Source organism: Mesocricetus auratus, unplaced genomic scaffold (genome assembly GCF_017639785.1).
Source record: "Mesocricetus auratus isolate SY011 unplaced genomic scaffold, BCM_Maur_2.0 Super-Scaffold_100046, whole genome shotgun sequence".
Taxonomy (NCBI): domain Eukaryota; kingdom Metazoa; phylum Chordata; class Mammalia; order Rodentia; family Cricetidae; genus Mesocricetus; species Mesocricetus auratus.
Window position 1 is genome coordinate 1,320,956 of NW_024429223.1, and position 17,024 is coordinate 1,337,979.

The 17,024-nt window shown below is 55.4% G+C and overlaps 3 protein-coding genes across 5 annotated transcripts in view; 1 reads left to right on the top strand and 2 right to left on the bottom strand.

The window, feature by feature from the left end:
* Positions 1-125: 125 nt before the first annotated feature.
* Positions 126-1,399, top strand: Polr2i (RNA polymerase II subunit I). The gene is made up of 6 exons (XM_005081828.4): positions 126-479; positions 559-613; positions 719-792; positions 890-964; positions 1,071-1,122; positions 1,295-1,399. The coding sequence occupies exons 1-6, from the start codon at positions 421-423 to the stop codon at positions 1,355-1,357; spliced, it is 378 nt and encodes a 125-aa protein (XP_005081885.1). The 5' UTR covers positions 126-420; the 3' UTR covers positions 1,358-1,399.
* On the bottom strand, positions 1,396-4,648 carry Ovol3 (ovo like zinc finger 3). The gene is made up of 4 exons (XM_013121815.2): positions 4,236-4,648; positions 4,101-4,165; positions 3,037-3,238; positions 1,396-1,660 (listed from the first exon to the last, which is right to left on the bottom strand). Exons 1-4 carry the CDS (start codon positions 4,447-4,449, stop codon positions 1,452-1,454), a joined length of 690 nt encoding a protein of 229 aa, XP_012977269.2. The 5' UTR covers positions 4,450-4,648; the 3' UTR covers positions 1,396-1,451.
* Positions 4,649-7,045: 2,397 nt separating this feature from the next.
* The window catches only part of Wdr62 (WD repeat domain 62), a 41,117-nt gene continuing 31,138 nt past the window's right edge, over positions 7,046-17,024 (bottom strand). Inside the window, exons 20-31 of one of the 3 annotated variants that reach the window (XM_021233889.2) lie at positions 16,058-16,191; positions 14,782-14,834; positions 11,965-12,183; positions 10,653-10,780; positions 10,269-10,369; positions 9,946-9,999; positions 9,626-9,757; positions 9,270-9,384; positions 9,047-9,144; positions 8,074-8,745; positions 7,478-7,635; positions 7,046-7,386 (exon numbers count right to left, since the gene is read on the bottom strand). In XM_021233889.2, the coding sequence (XP_021089548.1) occupies positions 7,138-7,386; positions 7,478-7,635; positions 8,074-8,745; positions 9,047-9,144; positions 9,270-9,384; positions 9,626-9,757; positions 9,946-9,999; positions 10,269-10,369; positions 10,653-10,780; positions 11,965-12,183; positions 14,782-14,834; positions 16,058-16,191 (2,113 nt within the window). In that variant the 3' untranslated portion in view covers positions 7,046-7,137. Of the gene's footprint in view, positions 7,387-7,477; positions 7,636-8,073; positions 8,746-9,046; positions 9,145-9,269; positions 9,385-9,625; positions 9,758-9,945; positions 10,057-10,268; positions 10,370-10,652; positions 10,781-11,964; positions 12,184-14,781; positions 14,835-16,057; positions 16,192-17,024 lie in introns of all 3 variants that reach the window. The other 2 variants (XM_013121823.3, XM_021233890.2) reach the window with 2 other exon arrangements.

A 17,024-nucleotide genomic window follows, 5' to 3' on the forward strand; every position in this document is an offset into this window, starting at 1 on the left:
ACGCCTTCCTTCCGTGTTCCTCGGGTCTTCCAATAGCCGCGCTGGAAGCCGCCCAGGAGGGCGGGAGCAGGCGGATGGCAGGAGGAAAGACTGGCTAGCGTTAGCCTGGTCCGCCGAGAGTACGCTCGGCGCATGTGCGCTGGCCTGGGGCCGGGAGGAGCCGCGGCTTCTTCCGTTCATGCGCAGCGCCAGCCCTTGTCCTAGACCCGTGCTACTCCGTCAATTGGGCAGCAAGGTTCCGAAACAGAGGGGGGCGATTTACCGAAGAGCATCAGAGGCGGGAGGCACGCCAGACCCCCGCAAGCGTGCGCGTGCATGCGTCCCCGGGCCCGCTGTCGGCGCAGCCACGCGATCTGACCCTTCCCGCGGCCCGTAGCGCGGCGGCCGCGCAGCGCGGAAGGCTCAGCCGACCCGGTCGCTATGGAACCAGACGGGACCTACGAGCCCGGCTTCGTGGGGATTCGATTCTGCCAGGAATGGTGAGGCCCGGGGCGGCTGGCGTGGGAGGGCGGCGAGGCCCGGCTTCAGGGCTGACCTGCGACCTCCCCGTCCCCGCAGTAATAACATGCTGTACCCCAAGGAGGACAAGGAGAACCGCATCCTGCTGTACGCGGTGAGTCCCGGCCGCCCGCCCCGTCCCTCCCTCCCCTCCCTCCCCCGTCCCTCTGGGCTGCCCCTCAGGACACCCCTCCTCCCGCCTTGCCCACCCCGCCCGTAGTGCCGCAATTGCGATTACCAGCAGGAAGCCGACAACAGCTGCATATACGTCAACAAAATCACGCACGAAGTGGAGTGAGTGGCGGGGGCCCGGCTGGGGCGCGGGCGCGGGGAGGGGGTCTCGTGACGCCCAGTCTAACCGTGCCCGCTCCCACCCCACCCCTCCCCGCAGCGAGCTGACCCAGATCATCGCCGACGTGTCGCAGGACCCCACGTTGCCGCGGACGGAGGACCACCCTTGCCAGAAGTGAGCGCGCAGCCGCCTGGGGGGGTGGCTGTCGTCCCCGTCCCCCCACACCCCCGGGGGGTGACCAGGGTCTTTCACACTCCCAGTAACCGAGCCATCCCCGTAGGTGCGGCCACAAGGAGGCTGTGTTCTTCCAGTCGCACAGTGCCCGAGCCGAGGTGAGCGCTTTTCCTGGGGTGGCCGGGGTGGTTCCCCGGGGGGGGGGGGCGGAGATGCCAGCTTCAGGCCGACCGAGCCAAGGTTGGACGGTCCTTTTGTGGTGGAGTGGCCCGCGCTACGCCACTGTCCCCCGGGTCCGGACCCTTCCTAAGTCCGCATCCTCGTTGCCAGGACGCCATGCGCCTGTACTACGTCTGCACCGCCCCACACTGCGGCCACCGCTGGACTGAATGAGCTTTCCTCCTCCCCCGCCGATAATAAACACCGCGTTCTACACTGGCGTCTCCCGTGTTTATTTGTCCCCGCGGGTAGCAAGCCGCGGGCGCCATCAGGTTGTGCGGTGGAGCGTGCGGTGCTGTGCGTAAGCGTCAGGCCGAGAGCTGGTGAAGCCACAGTCTTCGCAGACGTGCAGCTTCTCCCTGCGCTCCCGGTAAGCGTAGCTGGCTGGCTGCCCGTGCACCTTGGCAAGATGAGCTTCAAGCGAGCAGCGCTGGGTGAAAGCTTTCCCACAAGCTCCGCAGCGGAACGGCCGGATGCCTGTGGAGGTGAGGGGCAGAGAGGACAACCTTGGACTACAGGGGGACATTTCCTGTCCTTATTCCAAGCTTATTCCATGGCCCACCAACCGCCCGCTGCCCCTTCCTGAGGCCTTCGGAGCCAGACCCTGTGCCTCCTCCATGCCTCACCAGGAAGCTCTCCAAGAAAGGGAGGGGCTGGTAGCAACTTGGAAAGTTCCCGTGACTGTTCAGACTCTGGATACTGAATTTTTATTTTACTGGTTTTGTTTTTGTTTTGAGACAGGATCTCATTGTGTACCCTTGGCTATCCCAGAACTCACTCTGTAGACCAGGCTGGCCTCGAACTGACAGAAATATGCCTGTCTCTGCCCCCAACTACTGGGATTAAAGGCATGTGGTGACACCACCTGGCCTTATTTTTTTTCACGACTTATTTATGTCTATTTTATGGACATTGTTGTTTTGCTTACATGTATGTCTGTGTGAGAGCATAGGGTCCCCCAGAACTGAAATAACAGACAGTTGTGAGCTGCCATGTGGGTGTTAGGAACTGAACCCGGGTCCTCTGGAAGAGCAGCCACTTCTCCAGCCCCTATCTTTTTTTTTTTTTTTTTTTTTTTTTTTTTTTTTGGTTTTTCGAGACAGGGTTTCTCTGTGGCTTTGGAGGCTGTCCTGGAACTCACTCTGTAGACCAGGCTGGCCTCGAACTCACAGAGATCCGCCCGCCTCTGCCTCCCGAGTGCTGGGATTAAAGGCATGTGCCACCAACGCCCGGCTCAGCCCCTATCATTTTTGAGACAAGGTCTCACTGTGTAGCCCTAGCTGTCCTGGATCTCAGAGATTTACCTGCCTCCATGGACTTCCTGGGACTAAAGGAAAGGACTACCAAGCCTGGCTCAATTTTTTAATTACGTTTTTTTGTGTGTGTGTGCCTTTGTGTGTGCATGCGAGTGAGTTTTGTGTGTGCACGCGAGCGAGTGTGTGTGCACGAATGTCATGGTACACACTGGAAGGTAATTGCAGGAGTCTTTTTACACCACCGGGGCCCTGAGGATTGAACTCAGGTTGTCAGGCTAGCCAGTAATTGCCTTTACTTACTGAGAAATCTTGCTGGCCCAGGACCTGAATCCTGTAGCCAGCACCCATCTCTGCCTCTCCAGACCCCTTCCCTAGAGCCACCTTATACTCACCTCCCGTGAGGTGCACCATGTCTCAGGGATACTCACCTCAGGGACACTCACCTCCTGTGAGGTCTCGGGTCTCTGGTCGTTTGTGTCCCTGCGGCTTATCCCTAATCCCTGGAGACCCCACATCTCATGGGCCTCCCTCTATTTCATTCCATCGCCGTCCCTATCCAGTGTCCACAAGGCCCCCTTTGTCCCTGCTGTCACTCACCAGTGTGGGTCCTCATGTGGCGCTTGAGGTCGAAGGCGTCGTGAAAGCCCTTACCACAGCAATGGCACACGTGGCGGCGTGCTGGGCTGTGGCATTTGAGGTGCCGCGTCAGCATACGCTGCAGCGGGAAAGCCTTGGGGCAAAGTGGGCAGCCAAGTGTCCCCGGGGCCCTGGGAGCAGAGGTCAGGGTTCCCTGTGAGGACTGCCAGAGGGTGCGGGAGTCAGCCTGGCCAGCTGGACCCTACCCAGGCTTTGCTGCTCTGCAAACAACAAGTTTCAGCGTGCCCGCAGCTCAGGACCACTACAAGAGGGTCGGAGTGCTGGGGACAGGTGCCACCCTCTCCCAACACCCCCCTAAGCAGATCGCAGCACTCTGACCTTCATGGCTCTCCATTGCCAAGAACACACTTCCTGATGAGAGCTTTCCCAGTTTTACTGTTTGCCTCTGGCACCGGGGGGGGGGGCTCCGTGAGAAAGTGGCTTTCTGTCCCTTCTGCTGGGGACTCAGCACCTTGGTCAGTGCCTGCCTCAGATACTGAGACAACCTCAGGCATACTCAGTTTTTTTTTTTTGTTTTTTTTGTTTTTGTTTTTGTTTTTTTTGGTTTTACAAGACAAGGTTTCTCTGTATTGTTTTGGAGGCTGTCGGTCCAGCCTGGCCTCGAACTCACAGAGATCCTCCTGCCTCTGCCTCCCGAGTGTTGGGAGGCATACTCAGTTTTACCCAGCACTTTCCTTCCTTTCAAAGACGGCACAGTTGGCCTGCTCCTGGGAGGTTAAGGCAAAGGAGCTCCCACCCCATCTCTGTTACCCTACCCGGTGTGATGTTCTGACATAAATCACTTACTTGCACCCATTGGCCCCAGATCCCCGGAGCAGGGCCCTACAACTGCCCACCCGCCCTAAGAACATGGTCCTCTCTGAGACTGGACTGAGCTGGCTACTGGGAAAGGCTCAGGAAGAGCCTGGCCGCAGAGCGTGCTCAAGGGCCTGAGGCAAGGGGCAGCCAGCTTCCGGGACGCAAATGGAGTTCATTCCTGTCTCAGCTGCCAGCTGCAGACTCACCACTGCCCAAGTGTCTCTCTGGCCAGGAGATCTGTGCCCCGGTGGCACCGCCAGGCTGCAGCAGTCTGGGGAGAGAAGCCAGATGTGATGCCTTGTGTCTCCCTGGCCCTTGCCCCAGGCCCATGAGGGGCGCACCTGGGATGTAGGCATCTCCCCTGAGCTGGTCAGGCAGACGGCTCCAGTTCGGTGGCTGTGGACGCCGGCTCCTCACGAGGAAGACCCTGGGCATTGCTTTCAGGATGGCGCAGTAGCTCCTCTCAGGGCTGACTGCCTCCCCTATATGCTGCCTGTCAGGCCTCAGCCCCAGAACAATCCAGAGCGACCCACGGAGGAGCCTCATTCTCTCCATGCAAATTTTGGGACAAGCCTGGGGAGCAGCCTTAACAGGCTCTAGTTACCTCTGCTCTGGGGCCTGCCGTTATGACTCCTTCCCTGTAGGGGCCAGGCTTCCAAGGAACTCTGCAATCGCCAGGGGCTGAGGCACTAGAGGGACCCCCCTCCCCTGAGGCTTGAGAGAAGAGCCTAGGCTGCTCCTAGGGATGGAGAGAAGAAAGAGACATGGCCCCAGTCCTGGCAGGATGAAGGACTGCAGAACTGTTTACCAGGCAAATCAGTCCCGGGTCCATTCCCCCTACACACACTAGCCCGCCTGGTTATTCAAATCACAGCAGCTGTCCAGGGTTCGGGTGGGGACAGCAGTGATTGCTCTGTGCCACTGGTGTAGGGTGACAGCAGCAGAATGGGTAGTTAAAAGCAAGAACCAGGCTGAGCTTCCTCAGGCAGGAAGCTCGCTCTCTCTCATCTTCAGATTTCCAAAGATGGCGTGGCACGTCTCAGGTTAAGGGTATTAAAATGCCGGTTTGTCAACAGTCCAGTTCCTAGTGAGTGCACGTGACTCCTCCCTTACCTCATGTCTGAACTCGGAATCAAGAATTGTGAACATTCTCTCCACAGTTATCTTCTGTTTATTTATTTATTTATTGAAACAAGGTTTCTTCATGTGGCCTTGGGTCTTTTGGAATGCACTCTGTAGACCAGGCTGGCCTGGAACTCACAGATCTGCCTGCCTCTGCCACCAGTAGGACTCGTGAAAGAAGAAAGGGAAAGGTATTCTGAACTTAGATCATGAAGCCTGCATGCCAAGTACCTCTACTCTGAGCCAGCCCAATACCCATGCCGTTTCGAGAAAGGTCTTATGTAACCCAAGCTGGCCTTTATGTAGCTGGGGATGGAAAGGGACCGGATTCCAGCCAAAGGGAATAGTCTTACAAAGCTTTAGGGAAGGAAATGTACATTTCATTTCTTAAAATCATGGCGGGGGGGGGAGGGATACACAATAACACATGTCAAGGTCAGGGGACAAACCTTGGGAATTGGTTCACATTCCACCTTTATGTGGTGAGCTGGTGCGTTTTCTACCAACTTGGCGCAAACCAGAGTCATTTGGGAAGGGGCGACTTCAATTGAGAAAATGCCCTCACTAGATTGGTCAGTGGGCAAGCTTCTGGAAGGCTTTCTTGCTTGATGTGGGAGGGTCCAGATCACTGGGTGCTGCTACTCCTGGGCAGGAGGTCCTGGGAGTTATAAGCAGCCTGAGCAAGCCAGGAGGAGCAAGTCAGTGAGCAGCGCCCTCGATGGCCCCTGCCTCAGTTCTTGCCTCCAGGCTCCCACCCTGACTCTTGGATGATGGACTGCGACATGAGGTAAACCCTTTCTTCTGCAAGCTGCTTATGGTCTTGGTGTTTCGTTTTGTTCTTTTCTGAGGCAGGGTTTCTCTGTATCCTTGGCTGTCCTGGAACTCTCTCTGTAGACCAGGCTGGCCTGGAACTCAGAGATCCACCTGCCTCTGCCTCCCAAGTGCTGGAACTAAAGGCTGTTATCTTTTTTTTTTTTTTTTTTGGTTTTTCGAGACAGGGTTTCTCTGTATTATTATTATTGTTTTTTGGAGGCTGTCGAACTCTGTAGACCAGGCTGGCCTCGAACTCACAGAGATCCGCCTGCCTCTGCCTCTGGAGTGCTGGGATTAAAGGCGTGCGCCACCAACGCCGGCCGGCTGTTATCTTCTTAATCAGAGCTTCTGTGACTACCCACAAGGGGCCCTTCCTTCACAAGAGTGGATGGGATGAAGCTGGATGATGGCCCCCGGCTTTAGGAGAGCCCTCTGCTGGGTTCCTTTTTACAGGGACTTGGGACAGTATGTGTGTGGTCTCCAGTGGCCTTCTCAGGAAGGCACTAAGTCTGCAGTTGGCTCATGGGAGGAAGCTGGATGTAGTCGTCTTTCTGACGAAGGCATCACAGGCCCAGCAACTAGGTGGCTTGGGGCTGCTGCAGATTGTTCAGTGGTGTCCGTCTCCTACTGCCCCGGCTGCAGATGTGACGATAACAATGCAGACCCTGCAGAATCCAGGGTGAATTTAGTCCAGGGCCGTCAGCCAGGGGTGTACGCACTGAGGACAGGGTCAGGCTCGTGATGATCCCACTGATTCCACTGGGTTCGAAGGCACCTGTAGGCTCAGGAAGGCTAGCTCCCGCTGGGTGGTGGTGGCGCATGACTTTGATCCCAGCACTTGGGAGGCAGAGGCAGGCAGATCTTTCAGTCCAAGACCAGTCTGGTCCAGAGTGAGTTCCAGGACAGATAAACCCATCTTGAAAAACCAAACAGCAAGCAAACAGGCAAAGAATCCTAGCTCCGCCTCAGGGTACAGATGGGTTCCAATGGGCAAAGAGCACACGATCCCGGCAACAGCTCAATATGCCAGGGACAGGCTACATGGGAAGCCCGCCCGGCCTTCATCGTTACCGCTGGTCCCGCGTTCCCTGCCGGCAGGTCCACAGAACGGGGCCTAGGGTTGGAGCAAAGCGAGTCTCCAGGCTGGTTCATCCATGCGGGACCCTCCACCCCCTCTCTCGGCATCCAATGAGGAGGGCTTTGCAGACAGGACGGGTTCCAGGAAGCAACTTTATTTAGTTTAGTCAGTTTGCTTTAAAAGGATTTCTGCAGAGCAGCAGCTGGGCTTTGGTGGAGGGCTGCAGGCTCTCAGTCACCCCTTGCTTTCCTCCTCACAGCCTGCACCAGCAGCTCTGAGTAGCGCTCCAGCAGGGCCTGCAGGTTTGGGCTGGCCAGGAGACACGGTGCAGATGGGGAAGGCAGTGTCTGGGGTGGCGCCAAGTTAGCTGCCGGCATCCGGTTGCTGGCTTCCAGCTGGCTGCGCATCCACTGGAAGGCGGAGGCCAGCTCAGTCTGCGCCTGCTGCTGCTCGGCACCCAGCCGGTTGCTGGACACCAACTGAAAGGGATGGCAGGCTTGTCAGGGGACATCCAGGTGCCGCCGGGCAGCCCTTCCCCTTCTCCTACACTGCCCTGGGCTCCTCACTCACCATTCGGTAAAGGTCAAGGGCTTCTTGGAAGGCAGTCTGCAGCCTGTGCAAGACTGATCTTACACTGCCCAGCTCAAGGAGTGCTGGAGGCAGGGCGTCAGCTGGAAGCCCAGGCTCCCCACAGTGTCCGGGGCTGCCCGGGGTCACACTTGGCATATCTGGGGGTACACAAGGGTGAATGACCAAGACAGTTTGATTTTCTGGATGGCTTGAGAGAAGCCAGATGGCTGGGCCAATGACTGTTGGCCCTGGACCACTTTCTTCAGTCCCCAAGGCTTCCTCACAGGGTTACCATCCTAAAATTGAAGCTACACTGCTGACCCCCCGCCCCGCCCCCATTTCTCTCAGTAGCCTGTATCACCTTGTGATACGTTTGATGCTTACATTTTGGTATGGGTATCTCCCCTAGCCTATGTGCCCAGGACCCAGAACAAAGCCCAGCATGCGCTCATAACTATGTGAACGAGTGAATGAATGGATGACTGAATGAACGGCACAGCCCCTCTTGAGCTAGGTTGAGTGCGCTACTTGGGAGATGAGTCCGGCAGCACGGGGGATGGGCTCGGGCTCTATCCATGTGCCATGGCAGCACTCACCAGGCGTGGGCTCCAGGAGAGCAGCGGCGCTGCCAGGCACCCTAGACCTGGTCTCTAGAAGTTGGAGGCTGTTGGGATGGCCAGGAGGGGTGAGGGGCCCGGAGGCTGAGGTCCTTGGGGAAAACACAGAGCTGTGGAGTCTCGGGGTGCTAGCATCTACAGGGCTGGGTGCTGGGAAGCTGGCTTCTGTGACTGCCACACCAGGCTGGACATCCCCAGAGTCCCGAGACCACACACACGTGGTGGGTGACTCCAGAGGGGGTGGAGAGAGGAGCTGGCCACAGACCCTGGGTAAGGGCAGTTTGAGGCTGGCTCGGGCCTCATGGTTGCCCCAGGAAGGCATGGCAGGATCTTGACCTTCGATGCTGGAAGTGAGTGTCACTGTGGTGGGGATGGCCTGGGCTTCCTGGCCCAGGGACGCCAGTTCTCCCATGGATAAGGGTTTGTGAAGTGACCTGGACAGCTCAGCTGTCACAGAGCCCTCGCTGTCCCCAAAAGAGATGCTCCGTGACATCTTGGCACGTGAGCTAGTTGTCTCCAGGTAAGAACATGTAGAGGGGGCACAGACACTCTGATCCAGGCCTGGGGCAGATGTGGGTGTTGGAGGCTTCCTGTCTGTGGGTGGCACCGAGGAAGGAGGGACACAGGGGGCCAGGCCTGCGAGGGAAGGAGCTGTAAAGGAATCAGATGGTTCGTCTGCATATAAATGCGTCTCAGAGCCCTGCCCTAGGAATGCTGCCCATGTGAACGGACACTTCCCATAGCTCAGCTGGGCACCCAGGGCCGTTCTTCTGGGATTGGAGACATTTACTTGGTAGATACAAGGCGTCTGGAGTTTCCTCAGCCTTCTGCCCAGAGAGGACCTCCAAGCACAGCTCTGTGGTAAGGACAAGGCCTCCTGGCTTGCAGCCCTGGGTCCTAGGAGTGACCCTAATACTCACATTGGCCCCATCTGAGGACATGTAGCCAGTACCTGCTCTCAGGGAGCCTGCTCTGGGCTGGCCGCATCCTTGTCCTGCAGGCTTGACCTCTGGAGTCTTCATAAGGTGCAGGGGCAGCCGGGGAGGGAAGCTGTGAAGAAGCCAGGCGGGAAAGAGAAGCCCATGTAGCCTGACCCTGGAGTCACGGAGGGGGCGTGGTTCTACCTGGGGCTGGGGAAAAGCGAGCAGGGGCGGGGAGGGGTCACTAGCTTCTACCTGGAGGTCTTCTGGAGGCGGGAGAGAAACCGGGTGGAGATGCTCAGCCGGGGATTGAAGAGGTGGTGGTCAGCCTCTGAGATCTTCATGTCTGCCACCGATCCATGAAAGAACTCTAGGAAGACCCATGGAGCCTCAGAGGCCTGCCCCCACATCTCACATGCCCCAAGTGTGAAGCGCGGGCTCAAACCATCTGTTCGCGCCTTCACCACCCTCCCAGGGGCCATCATGGACCACAAGGGTGCCTGCCTGCTCCCTATTCACCCTCATGGACTGATGGAGGAGGTCCTGTGTTAGGAGCTGCTACACTATGCCCAGCACTGGACACACGATCTGGATGCAAGGTCAGGCCCTACCTTCAGTAGGAGTATCAGTAAGTGTCTCAAAGTGGTGGCGGAGGAACTTCTCCTGCTCAGGGGTCTGCGGTAAGGAGCCACTGGCCAAGCCCAGCACTTCAGGCTGGACAAGCTCTTCTGCACTTGGGTGCTCTGCATGGGAGGCAGGGTGGAGGGAGGACTTGTCAGCACTATGAGTCATGGCAGACGCCACTGAACAATGGAGCAATCCAGACTCGCCTGCCACACACCTAGTTGCCACCAGGCTGAGGAGGAGACGCCAGCTTTCCATTGAGGAAACTGAGGCTCAGGACTGACAGGGGCCTTCACACCTGACTTACCTGGCTCGTGGGGCATTGTCATGGCGAGGTGAAGGTCACAGTCCGTCTGTGAAGCTGCAAAATGGGAACTGGCAAAGCTGCCCTCCAATTCAGCCTCTGACTCCCCGGAGTCTGAAGTGAGACAGGGCCCATCACTCGGCCACTTTGGCCTTTGTTTCCCCATCAGGAGGGTGGCGGTGACACGCACCGCCCCACATTTTTATGCAGTGAGTGGCGGCGCTGGGTGCTCGGCCAGTGGGCTCAGCATCCTCAGATGCTGGCACTGGACCACTGGAGAACTGGGCCAAGGCTACTCCCAGTACCTGGAAGGGGCCATCACTCACCCTCAGGTGGGCTCGGGTCCTTTGGACTGGCGGAGGAGACCCTGAGATAGGAGTCGCCTTGCTGTTCTTCAGGTCCCGCTTCTGCCTCCTCGTAACACTCACTGCACCATGGGGGGTGGGGTTATCCTGGAGATTAACATCTGGCCCTTGCCCAGAACCCTGGGGCCCACACCCTGCTCCCAGAGCACACCTCAGATTCCTCTGCCTCCTAGAAGAACCCCTCATCTAACCCTGGACCAAGTAAACCGAGGCTGCAACTGAGTCCATCCGGCCCATGCCCGCTCCCTCAGGCCACTGAAGAGCTAAGAGTTTTTCCAGGTTGGGCCTATCTCAAGGGGCTCCCTCTTTCCAACTGTGGCTCCCCTTGGTGCACAGGACATTCACCTGTCCATCTCTGTGGCTATCACTTCTGCCTCTGGGGAGCAGAGGATGAGCTCTCTCGTCTCAGTAGATTCCCTCTGTAGAGGCAGGAAGGAGGGGTGTCCTCGATTGTCCTCTTGGGGTCTCTCTGACTGGGGGTGAAGAGCAGAGTCATTCTGAAGGGGTCACGACACTCAGGCCCTTGAAGGCTGCTAGATGCTATGCTTCAAGTGGCAGAGGAATGATCCCACAGCCAGACACCAAGTCAGGGACAGTGTGAGGTGCACCCCTCAGTCAGAACTCCTCCTCCTCCTCCTCCTCCTCCTCCTCCTCCTCCTCCTCCTCCTCCTCCTCCTCCTCCTCCTCCTCCTCCTCCTCCTCCTCCTCCTCCTCCTCCTCCTCCTCCTCCTCCTCCTCCTCCTCCTCCTCCTCCTCCTCCTCCTCCTCCTCCTCCTCCTCCTCCTCCTCCTCCTCCTCCTCCTCCTCCTCCTCCTCCTCCTCCTCCTCCTCCTCCTCCTCCTCCTCCTCCTCCTCCTCCTCCCTAGCATCAACAGCCCCTTTACAGGTAAGAAGTAGGTACAGCCTAAGACCAGAAGAGACCTGGTCCTCTGTTTACAGACAGTCAAGAATAAGTAAGGCATTCAATCCCGGCACTCGGGAGGCAGAAGCAGAAGGTCTCTGAGTTCACAGCCAGCCTGGTCTGCATAATGAGTTCCAGGCCAGCCAGAATTACATGATTGCCCCAAAACAGCGACAAAAACAGGCAAAGCAGGTCATGGGGAGAGGTCAGATAGTGTGTTCCCTCAGGCAGGACTGGGGATATTGACTTGGGTCACAAGAGATTTTCCAGGAGGTGGAAAGGCGTGGTGAGGGTGGTCAGCATCTCTACAGGTTGCTCACCAAGCCCTCCCTCCTGAGCCATGTGTTCACTACCATGTGAACACTGTTCCACACTAAAGAGGAAGTGTGCGTATTTGGAAAGAAGAGAGGAGAGGAGCTGAGCCCGGGATCCTTGAGTCCTCGGAGACAGGGAGCACCATAGGACCACTTCTGGAAAACTAAGAGAGGCAAGCCTCTTACCTCAGGTTACAGAGGCAGGGAGGAACTAACCCAGGGTCCTGCCCACTTGAGCACGCCCCACTTGGAAGAAAGGTCCAAGCTCTTAACCTCTAAGTGACCCTCCGCCAAAGACCACTTGTTTGTCTTGAAAAGCATGCTGTATGCTGGGGCTGGGCTCACCCTCCTGCCCTCCACCATCTCCTGGAGCCCCCTCTGCTCACCAGAGTGGGCAGCCTCAGTGCAGGGGCTGCTGGCAGGCTTGGGGGGCAGGCTGTACCTCACTTAGCAGGCCCGACAGATTCTGTGGCTCCATTAAGTCCACGACAGAGTCTTCTGAATTGCCAGACTTCATGGGTGTAAAGTCGAAATCCAGGGCACAGGCACCCAGGATGGTCTTGAGGGGCTCCTGCTCGGCCCGCTCCGCCCATCGGCCATGTGGCTGGTAGCTGCGCTTCGCATGGAAAGCTGAGTTGTCTGCCACATCGTCGTCCCCTAGCTTGAGAGACAGGGACAGTGGTCAGGCAGCTAGCATGTGTTCAGTGTGCTCAACAAGGGCTACCCAGATCTCGTCCAGCCTCCTAGCTCCACACCTCTAAGAAACAGCTTCCAGAAAAGATATAAGTCCATCCGGAACCTACATGCCTCCACCTACCCCTCCTCCCTCCCTCCCTCCTTTCTTTCGGATAGATTTACCCTATAGCCTAGGGTGGCTGGAACCTGCTAGGTGGCCAGTTTTTCTGCCTCTGCCTCTCCAGAGCTGGGATTATAGATGAAGGCCACAGGGCGGACTCTGAACTTCCCACCGAGGCCGTGTCCCCTCTCCACGAGTGCCTCAAAGTTACTATGTTGGGGACTCTACTCCAGATTCCCCTTGACAGGCGCAATGATTCATTGCAGTTTCTTAGGCCTCAGACAGTGGCATCATTCTCCCTCCGCCCCTTTAGTCTGTCCCCCACTTCACTTTTTTTTTTAAAGATTTATTTATTTATTATGAATACAACATCCTGCCTCCATGTCTGTCTGCAAGCCGACACCAGATCCCATTACAGACGGTTGTGAGCCACCATGTGGGAATTGAACTCAGGACCTCTGGAAGAGCAGTCAGTGCTCTTAACCTCTGAGCCATCTCTCCAGCCCCCCCACTTCACTTGTATTTCACCAACAGACTGTTAGCGCTGCCACTCAAACGTACCCCAACACAGCCCGTTCCTATGCCAACAACAGCGCTTCCCACCAAAGTCACTGCTGGGGAGGGTGCATTTGTGACCACTAATCCCACACCTTCTAACATCCAACTGTGAGATGGCTGACTAGGCATTTCACTTCTGCGAGCCTCAAATTCCTTGTCTGTGAAATACGGACAGGAAAAGCACCTACTTCAGTGAAGAGTTTTGCTAAACACAAAAGTAACTTTATTGTGGTTTCACAATGTAAAATAAAACTATTTCCGCCGGGCGTTGGTGGCGAACGCCTTTAATCCCAGCACTCGGGAGGCAGAGGCAGGTGGATCTCTGTGAGTTCGAGGCCAGCCTAGTCTACAGAGCGAGTTCCAGGACAGCCTCCAAAGCCACAGAGAAACCCTGTCTCGAAAAACCAAAAAAAAAAAAAAAAAAAAAAAAAAAACTATTTCCAGAAAATTAAAATCTAAAACAGCCCAATAACAGAACATAAAAGCTAATTATTTCCAGACTGCAGGAGGGCCTAGAACAGAGTAAACATACTGTCAAAGTTTGTTGAATATCACTATAACCATGTATGGACATGAAGTCTGGCATTTAGACCTTGACCTTAGGTATGGCCTTGGGGATGAAGTAAACTAATAAGCCTTTTGCAGTTCTGGGGAGTACCCCAAGGCCTCTCTGGGTTTTAACACCAGTATCCGACTTTCTTTTTGTTACCACTTCCTATCACTTTGTTTGAGACAGGGTCTCATGTTCTCCTGTGTCCTGGCTGGCCTGGAACTTGCTAAGTAGCAGAGGATGAGCTAACCCTCTCTTTAACCTCCAGTGCTGGGATTACAGATGTGCACCACCACACCTGGCTTAGATGGTGCTGAGGACCAAACCTAGGGCTTCATGAGCGCTAACAAGCAATGGACTGCCTGACTACACCCCCAACCCTATTACTTTGTTACAGATGGAGCCTCATATAGCCCAGGCTGCCCTAAACTCCAGATCCTCCCCTCCTCCGCCCACCTCCCCACCGCACCACCTTACTGTGTGTTTTTTTTAAATTTTGAACTGGTGTCTTACTAAGTTGCCTGCGATGGTCTTCACCTCATTCCACAGTCCATGCAGGCCTTGGCCTTGTGACCGTCCTGCCTCAGTTTCCTGAGTAGCTGGGATGATAGGTCTATACCACCAAGCTGGGATCTGGCTAGGGGTTAAGGTCGTGCTACAACCTCTACTCACCAGCTCCTCGCCCATCCCTCATCCACGCTGACAATCACTCACAGCCCCTCGCCCGTCCCTCATCCTTGCCGACAGCCATTCCTCCCACTCTTACACACCGTGGTGGTTTTCTTCTCCTCATATCCACCTGAATGGCTCCGATTTTGAAATCCCTCTAGAGCCCACCATTTCCTTCCAATCCAGTCATGAGCCTTTCCTCTAGGCCTCTTATCCTATTTCCTGTCACCCTCCCTTCTTAGGCTCCAAGAGACATCACCAGACCCCACTTCTGACACCATTTTGTAAAGGGAAACCTTTTCCTTGAGAGAAGCCTTCCCACCAGCCTGGCTCCCTATTGGCCCAACAGTGCTTCATTGACATATACATAGGACTTCCCCATCAACCAATGACTGAAGGGTCTTTCTTTTCCTCTCCAGTTCCCACATGAGATGGCTCACCCATCTCATGTGGCTACTCTTCCTCTCCCACTTCCCCTCACGGCGAACAGGCCTGGGAGAGCTAGACTCTCTGCTGAGCCCCTGCCCCACCTCCAATGGCCAAGCCAGCAGCAGGCATGGGGCAGGGGCTGCAGGGACCAAAGGCCGCCTCAGCTGAGAGGGAAAGGGCGATGGCGTTCTCCAAGACAGGAGACATGGAAAGAAGAAAGGACTTCCAGAAGTCTCCCACTCTCCTAGTAGACTCACCAGCCTCTTTGCCCAGAGTGGCATCTTGCCATTGGTCAGCAGGCACGGAGGATCTGCAGACACACAGAGATACACAGAGCGGTCAAGCTGCCTTAGAGATGAATGGACTACATTTACAACTGGGCATTCTCCAAAAGGAATGCACAGGAACCCACGGATTAAAAGGTACTCAACCATACTAGTCAGAGAAATGCAAATTCCAGGACAGCCAAGGCTGGACACAGAAATCCTGTCTCGAAACAAACAAACAAAAACCCACCTGCTTTTCTAGCTGAATTCTCAGACTGCTGTTGTGTATCAAGAAGCCCCTACTTGTCCCTTAGGGAAAGGCACCCAGCAGGGACCCCGTTCTGGGAAGCAGGCATACAGCCAGCCTTTTGTCAAACAGAGCTAGTATTCTCCTACTTTCCCTGGAAAGCTCCTGGGGGAACCCCCTCGTCCTCCACTACTCCCCACCTTGCTCGGGTGTAAGAGCACTTGACTAAGCCCCAGTGCGAAGAACTGGCTAATCACTGACTGACTCTGAGCGGGGGACAGTTCATGTCAGAGCTCTGCTTGAGCACTAGGAAGGCGCGCTCATCTCTCTGCGGTTTACATGCCCACAGCTGACAGGCCTCTTCTCCCCTCAAAAAGGGAGTCTGCCTGAGCGCAAAGGCAATAGGAGGAAAAGCAGAGGCAGACGACACAGAAAAAGACCCCTTTCTTTCTGGTTTTGAGATAAGCTCTTACTATGCCGTTCAGGCTGGCCTGGAACTTCAAATCCTCCTAAGTGCTGGAATTACAGGTGTGAGCAACCCCACTCAGCAAAATCTATCTTTCCTTTCTTTCTTTCTTTCTCTCTTTCTTTCTTTTCTTTGTTTCCTTCCTTCCTTCTTTCCTCCCTCCCCTTCTCTCCCTGAGACACAGTTTCTCTATGTAATACAAGCTGTCATGGAACTTGCTATGTAGAGAACTTTCTATGTAGACCAGGCTGGCCTAGAACTCACAGAGATCCTCCTGCTTTGGGGATTAAAGGCATACACCACCACCCCCTACCTGATATAGAGTTTTACATCTGGTCTTGAGCAGACTAGCCTCACCTGGAGTTGAATGATGGGGTGATAGGTCAGTGTACAACACTCAGTGAGGAAGTACCTTCCTCTTGATATCACCTGACCCTGGGCCAGCCAAGCTTGACACTAGTATTCCTGATTTTTCAGTCACATCAACCAAGTCATTCTCTGGTTAGCTCAACTATTACACTCGCAGTTTCGACCCCGGGCCGCTTTTCCCTAACCTGGGTCCAGGCTCTCTGTGGACGGTGTTTTCAACAACTCTTCTGGGTCACAGTCCTCCTCCGTTTCATCTTCTGTCTGCTCTCCAGGGCTCAGGGAGCATATTTCGCTTGTTGTGGATACACATGTCTCCTGGCTTCAGGAAGAAAAGCAGAGAGGAAGCCTAGGTGAATGGGGTTAGCGGGAACCGGCCTAGGGCAGGGTCTGCCCACAGTTTCAGTCATGACTGTTGAGAGTCACACAGCAGGGCATTAGCTTCAAAACTAAGCAGTAAAGGGAACGCCTTCCCTTGGTACCTCAGCCTGTGACATCTCCAGTGCCACCTCAGAACCAGTGGCTGTGGTCAGGGCCCAGTCCCTCACAGGCACCTGGGAGTCTGCATAAGCCTCACTGTGAGAGGCTGACAGGGCCAGACCCAGAGCAGAGAAGAATTCTCCCAGCACCTTCAATCCCAATCCAGAAACTGAGTCAGGCATTGTGGCTCATGGTTATATTTTAGCACTTGGGGGCTGAGGCAGGAAGATGGCCTTGAGTTCAAGGCCAGCCTGGGCCAGACAGACTGTGTTAAAAAAAATCTGCCGTGGATTTGTCACTTGGGTTGGTTTAATAAAAAGCTGAATAGTGGGAAGCCCGAACTTGGATTATGATGGGAAGAAGGGCAGGTGAGGAGAGATTCTGGCAGCCACTGAGGAGGCAGGACGTGTAGAAGGTGAAGTAACAAGCCATGAGCCACACAGCAAAGCACAGGTAAGAAATATGGGTTAATTTAAATGTAAGGGTTAGCTAGCAACAAGCCTGAACTATCGGCCAAGCATTTGTAATTTATATTAAGTCTCTGAGTCAGTTATTTGGGAAGCAGCTGCCTATTATTTGGGAGCAGGCAGTTGGGACAGGAAAATTTCTGCCTACAAAAATCATTATGGGAGTTCATTCCAAATAGTTTGAGAGAGTTGACATAAAGACTAAAGA

Excerpts from the sequence above, each read along its gene's own strand:
- Polr2i (XM_005081828.4), top strand. The coding sequence starts at position 421 with ATGGAACCAGACGGGACCTACGAGCCCGGCTTCGTGGGGATTCGATTC. Across the intron at positions 793-889 it reads AAAATCACGCACGAAGTGGA|CGAGCTGACCCAGATCATCG; the intron begins GTGAGTGGCGGG and ends CCCTCCCCGCAG. Across the intron at positions 1,123-1,294 it reads CGCACAGTGCCCGAGCCGAG|GACGCCATGCGCCTGTACTA; the intron begins GTGAGCGCTTTT and ends CCTCGTTGCCAG.
- Ovol3 (XM_013121815.2), bottom strand. The coding sequence starts at position 4,449 with ATGGAGAGAATGAGGCTCCTCCGTGGGTCGCTCTGGATTGTTCTGGGG. Across the intron at positions 4,166-4,235 it reads GGGAGATGCCTACATCCCAG|ACTGCTGCAGCCTGGCGGTG; the intron begins GTGCGCCCCTCA and ends TTCTCTCCCCAG. Across the intron at positions 3,239-4,100 it reads AGAGAGACACTTGGGCAGTG|TCCTCACAGGGAACCCTGAC; the intron begins GTGAGTCTGCAG and ends ACCCTCTGGCAG.